This window comes from Akebia trifoliata, chromosome 14 (assembly GCF_017979445.1).
Source record: "Akebia trifoliata isolate Shusen 1 chromosome 14, ASM1797944v1, whole genome shotgun sequence".
NCBI lineage: Eukaryota > Viridiplantae > Streptophyta > Magnoliopsida > Ranunculales > Lardizabalaceae > Akebia > Akebia trifoliata.
The window spans coordinates 7,970,303-7,977,270 of NC_141388.1; the positions used below are offsets into that span (position 1 = coordinate 7,970,303).

General features: G+C 37.2%; 1 protein-coding gene across 1 annotated transcript; it reads left to right on the forward strand.

Moving 5' to 3' along the window:
* The first annotated feature begins 1,411 nt into the window (after positions 1–1,411).
* Positions 1,412–6,736, forward strand: LOC147385980 (telomere repeat-binding protein 3-like). Its single transcript, XM_086422971.1, is given in 11 exon segments — positions 1,412–1,891; positions 2,560–2,804; positions 2,937–3,555; positions 3,558–3,743; positions 3,843–4,052; positions 4,145–4,207; positions 4,309–4,388; positions 4,838–5,079; positions 5,306–5,620; positions 5,721–5,784; positions 6,337–6,736. Coding segments are annotated over 10 exon segments (2,031 nt in total). The 5' UTR covers positions 1,412–1,891; positions 2,560–2,723; the 3' UTR covers positions 6,508–6,736.
* Positions 6,737–6,968: the final 232 nt, after the last annotated feature.

A 6,968-nucleotide genomic window follows, 5' to 3' on the forward strand; every position in this document is an offset into this window, starting at 1 on the left:
CCAGAGTACCCTCGTCCAGATTTACTAATCTTCGATTTAAAATTTGTAAGAGAATTAACCGGGTCGTTTTGACATATCTATAGCTTTAGCTTTTCACCCGAACTTTAAAATAAATAAAAAAAACGTGACTGAATTTGATTTGCTTGTGTTCGATTTCTACAAACTACAGCTCAACGAGATAAAATGACTAAAACGACCTTTCGAGGGTTGGGGCATTTAAGCATTTGTGTGGGAAAATATGGGTAAAAAAGAGTGCTTTTATTGCACATTAACTTTTTGCTAACATTACCCCAAGATTTGTTTGATACTTTAACAATTTAGATACAAATAGTGTGGCTTTAGAAAATATTGGTACGACAAATAAAACTCTCTAAAAATAAATTCATCGTGAATTATTTGAGGATTTTAATTTAGAATTGTGCAAGAGTAACATTGAAATATATATCGTGAGAGACATTTTTGACGTGAATACGTGTTAAAATCATAGATGATTTTCATCGAGATACGAGCGAGATTTTGATGACAACATCTATGATTCTAACACACACATTCACGTCAGAATTGTCCTCACGATGTACATTTTAATGTTATTTCAACATTATCCTTTAATTTAATTTTAAAATTCTATAATCTCCAACTTTGTTTGACACATGTCATACCATCAACTGCTGAGATTGGAGAAAAAACATACATTTCCTTGAGATCTACAGATGTGTTATATTCATGAAATCATCAAATGTCCTCGAGATGCTCATCAATGTTTTTAGGACAAAGGATATAGAATTTCCTCATTTCTAATAATGAAAATATTTGCGAAAAAGAAATTATATCGAATCCGTACCCGAAACTATCGCAAAATTTGCAAATTTCGCTCATTTCGGAACCCAGCAATTCCTCTCAAACCAAGTACGTTAAGATGAGACCAGACCGTACGATCGAAGACAATTCCACGTGTATCTATCTAATTTGTTTGTGCGAGAAGTGGATCACCCGAAAGGCGGAACCGGTCCAAGTGGTTTTGGGTGACTGGCTGTAGTGGGGAAGTCGGGGGTATTTTACCTGCTGGTCCGGTTATGTGGGTCAAAGGTATAAGAGTTGGGGTTTAAGAAATAAGCTAACGAGATGGTTTTCAGAGGGTTTTGGCGATCAGTGAGAGAGAGAGATTAAAGCGTGCTTGAAGCAAATTATTCTGATTTTTCGTGTTTGAAGAAAATTTCTGATTTTTGGAGATCTCTTCAATTTTTCCGGCCATTTCCGATCTGACACTCGCCGGAATTTGACGCAATTCACCGGAGTTCCATGTTTTCTCAGGCTCCAAATTGTTCTTTAGTTCTAAAAATTGGACCAGAAATCGTCCCTTAGGAGGTGAGTTCGGTCGAATTTACCTCCTTTTCGTGGCCTAATAAGACAATTTTGGATTTTTCTTCAAATTTTATCGTTTAAATGAGGTCTTCCTTTTTCGTGGTTTGATTTTGCTGTAATTTGGAATTTTTCGTTCTAGATGTATTTTGATTCTGTGTTATTCAGTTTCTAATGAATTCGATCTGAGGTTCAGTAAGGTTTTTTTCCTGTCGAATCAATCACTTTCGAAAAAAAACGATTTTTTTCTCTTTAAATTCGACGAGATTATTGAAATCTAGTCGATCTTAATGAAACTTATTTCAATTGTCTGAAATTTTCCCAAATGGTCTTGGATTCCTAATATAAATTTGGTTTTCATGTTTATTTTGCACAATTCTCTATGGAGATGCGTGAAATAATTATTCTTCTGCCGTGTGTTTTGTGAAATTTTCAAAAATTTCAGAAAAAAGATGCATGAGATTCAATTTTGCGGGATGTATATAGTGATGAGCGAAATCTGAGGTTCATGAGAGCTTAGAGACCTTCAAATGTAAGAACTTTGATCTATTTATGATCTAATATTTTCAATTATATATATGTTTGAGATTTCATGAATTTGTTAATTTCTCCTCAATCTGAGAAATCTGATATTGATGCTTTAGAATTGTGAGATGTGAGAATCTTGTATCTGGGATAAAATTTAATTTTCTTTTTTTTCTTTGGTAATTTACATACTTGATTGAATTCCTGGTATTCAAATTCATTCGTACAGATCCTTTCTTGAAATCTCAATTTCTCATTGTTTATGCCCAGATCTTTACAATCTGGAAGAAACCACAGCACATTGAATCACCATGTTACCAATATCGTTAAATATAAATTTGGATCAGAATTTTACCAACCAATTTTTTACGACATACTGATTTGTGTTCATCAATGGGTGGGTGGAGTTTTTACGAAGATGGATGGGTTTTCTTTTAAAATTTTAAATCTTGGTCCCTTAATTGTCTGAAATCTATGGATTTTATTCATTCTTCTCTTTGATCCTCTAAAGGGACCGTCTTATGTAGAGATGTTTATCAGCCTTTGTTTTGTGTCTTTATCAGCCATGATTTACCTGTTCTTGTTATATTATTGGAATGATGTCCAATGAACACAATTGACAAACTGGAAGGAAGCACCTGAACTCTCTCATGGCCCCTCTTTGTCTATTAACAGGATTTCCTTCTCGGGATCTACAAACTCAATAAATCGGTGGAGTGTGCATTGAATGAGCGTAGCTTTTTTTGGATTTGTAGACTATTATGAAATGGATCCGAGGATGCTAGTTCTTTGCGCTTGGTGAGTCATTGTTCATTATATTTGGTATATGTCTCTTAGCTATGGTGTTGCAGAAGAGGTTAGACTATGGATTTCTTGGCTACCAGGTGCCCACCATGCCCCGGGGTTCCAGATCTGCTAGGGTAAATATTGTTTTTTTCTTAATTAAGTATTAGGGTGAAATTTTTATTATTTTGGATTTCCCATTGACCCTGTTTTTCTTTGTCTGCTTGAACAATGCTTTAAACTTTCTTATTCATTCTTACTGGTTTTAGGGGAGGGGTTCACTGAAAAGAAAAGTCGATGACCAGATTTGCGCATTTGAAGTGCTGGCTACTGTAGCGGGAAAGCTATTACAGGAGAGGGAAAGTTCTCCTGCTTCTAGTAATGCATCTGCTCGAGGAGTGCAGTGTACTAATATTAAAGATATTGTTAAGCAGGAACAACTAGAAGAAGAGAAACCACTGAAAATAGAACCATGTGATCAGGGAAGCTGTGACGAGTGTGCCATTGTCTCTGAGCTTGGCCTTAAAGGGCACAACCAAAACTATTTTTCGAAGGAATTCCCAAATGCTCAGAATGATACAGGTTCACCTGCTTCGATAATAATTAATTCTGATCCTTCAAAGGTCGGTTGTGTTGAGGATTCAGTAATTGAGGTTGGGTCTCCTGGTTGTCGGGAATCTTACAAAGGAAAAGTAGAGATTGGAATTGGGCGACAGGTAGAAGTGGAGCCACGAAATATTAGTTGTCTGGTAAATGTATCTAAGCCTGATATGTGTAGTTCGGAGGATCCGATGGAATTGGATACTAAACCTCCTGCACTAGTTAGCTCAGACAGTAGTGTTGAGGTGCCTTTGTGCAGGAACCCCATACCTCGTGGTCCTTTCCTAGGTGTCGGGATGACGTAATGGTAGTTAGTAGAGATGATGATGAAAACTCTTCTGGGTGCACGCGACCTATCACCTTAACTTCAAAGGACTTTAGGGCACCATCACATGTTGAAGATCGGAAGGTAAAAAAGTTGTGGGCATCCAGATATTGGAAAGTAGCTCCAAAATTGGACGGGAAACTTTCTAAGGGTAAGCTGCTTTTGGTTTATTAATACGTTTGGTATCTTATTCAATTCCAACTCAATGATGATCTGCCAATTAAATGGAGCTTATGATTGATTTTTCTAGATGGGGATACAAAGCCTGTTTTCCGCAACAGGAAAACATGTTACAAACGCAAAAGGTCTGAGAGGAATTCTCCTTTTAAGAGGAGGAAGCTATTCAAGCCAACCTCTGTATTGACGTCTGACAGAGTGATTAGTAATGAAGGAATTTGTAGTTCACCCGAGAAGGGCATCAATGGAAATACGATTGGTTCAGGTGGAACCACACATGGAGGTCAATTTTTCTCTTACCTTTTAAAACAATAAAAAAAAAAAATTACTGGTTAAATTCATTTTCTGCTAAATAATTGTAGCTCATTTGTGCAGCAAGTGGGGCATCATCTTCAGTGGCTGGTCAAGAATCATCCTTTCAATCTAGGGATTCTCATGGTAGGAGATCCTTTGATGAATTGATGTATTTGTGCTTCTTTGACTTAAGTGGATTCTGATAGTCAAGAGGCTCTTACACATACTGTCTTTCCTTTGCTCAGTGAGGCTTAGTATCAAGTCTTTCAGGGTACCTGAACTCTTCATTGAGATTCCTGAAACTGCAACTGTTGGTTCACTAAAGGTATGTAACAAGCATGCTTAAAGCAAATAAGGTCATTTTGTTATGTAATTCACTCTAAAGCTTCAGGCGGAAAAGAGCCTCAAATTAATTTTTCTATCGCTTGGAAAAAAGTGAGACTTAAATTAATTTTGCCCTAAACAATGTATGGAATGTCTCTCAGATGTATCCCTGGATGTTTTCAGTATGCTTTGTGTGTGTTTAATCCTTTTGGCTCCCTAAACAATGGTAAACATTTTATCGTGGTTAGCCCTATAATGATCTAATTGAACAATCCTAGTGCCTTGATGTACAAACTTCTACCCTGATCTTGCACCTTGTAGGTTCTTAACACCACCCTTTAGATTCTTAAGTGAGAGATCATTTGTATGTTAGAACATGGGTGTTGAGTTTTGGCAATGGTTGCTGAATCTCTAATTGTGTATTTTTGTGGTATATAATTTGTTCTCTAGAGGACTGTCATGGAGGCTGTGACTGCTATACTTGGAGGAGGACCACGTGTTGGTGTACTTTTACAAGGTAAGAAGGTAAGGGATGACAGCAAAACTCTAGTGCAAACTGGAATCTTTCATGATGAAAAACTGGATGGTTTGGGTTTTGCACTGGAGCCCAACCCCACAAATGCTCCACCACCTCTCTGCCCTGAAGATCCTCCCTTTCTGCTTCCTTGTGATGCAAATCTGCCATTAACAAGGTAATCAAAAGACGCTCTTAAGCTTGGAAAACCCTTTGTTTAGACATGTTCCCCGCATCTCTCTTTCCACAACGACCACTTCATCACCATTCTGAAGCAATAAATATATTAAGTTGTGATCATTAGGGATTTGAGTTTATTGTTTAACTAGATTATATAATTGATAGTTTTGGATTGTCTAACTGTCAATCGCCTCTGAATTTAGTTCTTTCCAATCTATTACTAGGCACCCAACCACTCTTGCTTTAGATAAAGGACCTTCTGATAACTCCCCAAATTCTCCAATTACTAATTCGGGCAATTGTGTCAAAAGCGATCACGATTTGGTTCCCACCCTTACTGACACGTCCATGGAAAAAATCACGTCGGATTCCAAAGCCCTGGTTGCCATTCCAGCAATGAGTGTGGAGGCATTGGCTGTGGTTCCCTTGCACCAAAAATCTACGCGATCAGAACTTGTTCAGCGCCGAATAAGGAGACCCTTTTCTGTCTCGGAAGTGGAAGCACTTGTTCAAGCAGTTGAGAAGCTCGGAACTGGAAGGTGTGTGATCATTAGGATTGATAGTAATATCTTCTATTTATTCGTTACTTCCTTTTTCATTTGCAGCACATGGAGTTCTAATCCTGTTCTTCTTCTACAGGTGGCGTGATGTTAAAGTACGTGCATTTGATAATGCAAAACATCGGACATATGTGGACTTGAAGGTATGCAATAGCATCTTAGTTCCATATAATAACACAACGATACATTTATACAAAACTTCTAACTTGAGTGCATGCAATGAATTATCTGTTACAATTAAAATAAATTTTTGGCCTAGTGAAAAGATAAATTGCCCACCTTTTCTTTCTTTGGAGTCTATTTATATTCTTTTTCAATATTAAATTAAACTATTATTAAAATAACAATGAAAACTAGATTTCAAGCCTGCTTTAGGAAAACAAAAGCATTTTGTTTTTGCTCACAGAATCCAGGATCCACCAATCACGTAAGCTTGCGTGTATTGAATGGTATCCCCAATTTACAAAATTACCCTCATGAGGCTTGATGTGGCATGCGCTGGAGAGTCTGCGAGCACTATGACAAGAAATTCTGTGAGCAAAAACTCACTCTAAAGCAAAAGGGCTTCATAGGTGTCCCAAATATACTTAAAATTATGTAGAGAGACAATTGAAAATTTCAGATATATTGTGACGATCTTGTGATTGTCCTTACATGTTTTATTAATTTCATTTTGGTTGTGCTGGGGTGTGCAGGATAAGTGGAAAACTTTGGTGCACACAGCAAGAATCTCCCCTCAGCAAAGGAGGGGAGAGCCTGTACCACAGGAGCTCTTGGACAGGGTCCTATCTGCCCATGCTTATTGGTCTCAGCAGCAAGCCAGACAACAGGCTAAGCAGCAGGCTGAAACTTGTCTTCTCCGCTAAATTTTACCGCTCGGAGAGCTGTTTATTTTTATGTAAAAAGTGATGACGAGAAGGAGAAAAAAGAAAGAAAGAAAGAAAGAAAGAAAGGAAAGTTGGTGTAATATTCTCACACTTACCAAGATTCTTAGCCAAGCTTGCCTTTCCTAGTGGGAAGGTTGGTTGGCACTTGTAAATGATGATGGAATAAGAGCTTGCTAACAGAATTTGTCGATTCTTCAGACATCAGATATGTTTTCTGTCTTTTTTATTCATTTAAATTTGATTCTAGATAGAAATTTGTTAAAACTGAGAAAAAGAAGTTGAAAGAAGAATTCCACAACATCATTTTTATCTTCTGACTGTTGTTTTAATGTTCAAAATAAATGTTCTTTTTTTTTTACCCCACACCTTGACTTCGTTGATTTTCATATATTCTCTGAACTGTTGCCTTGGATATTTAACCCTGTAACTGTCAAAGAAGG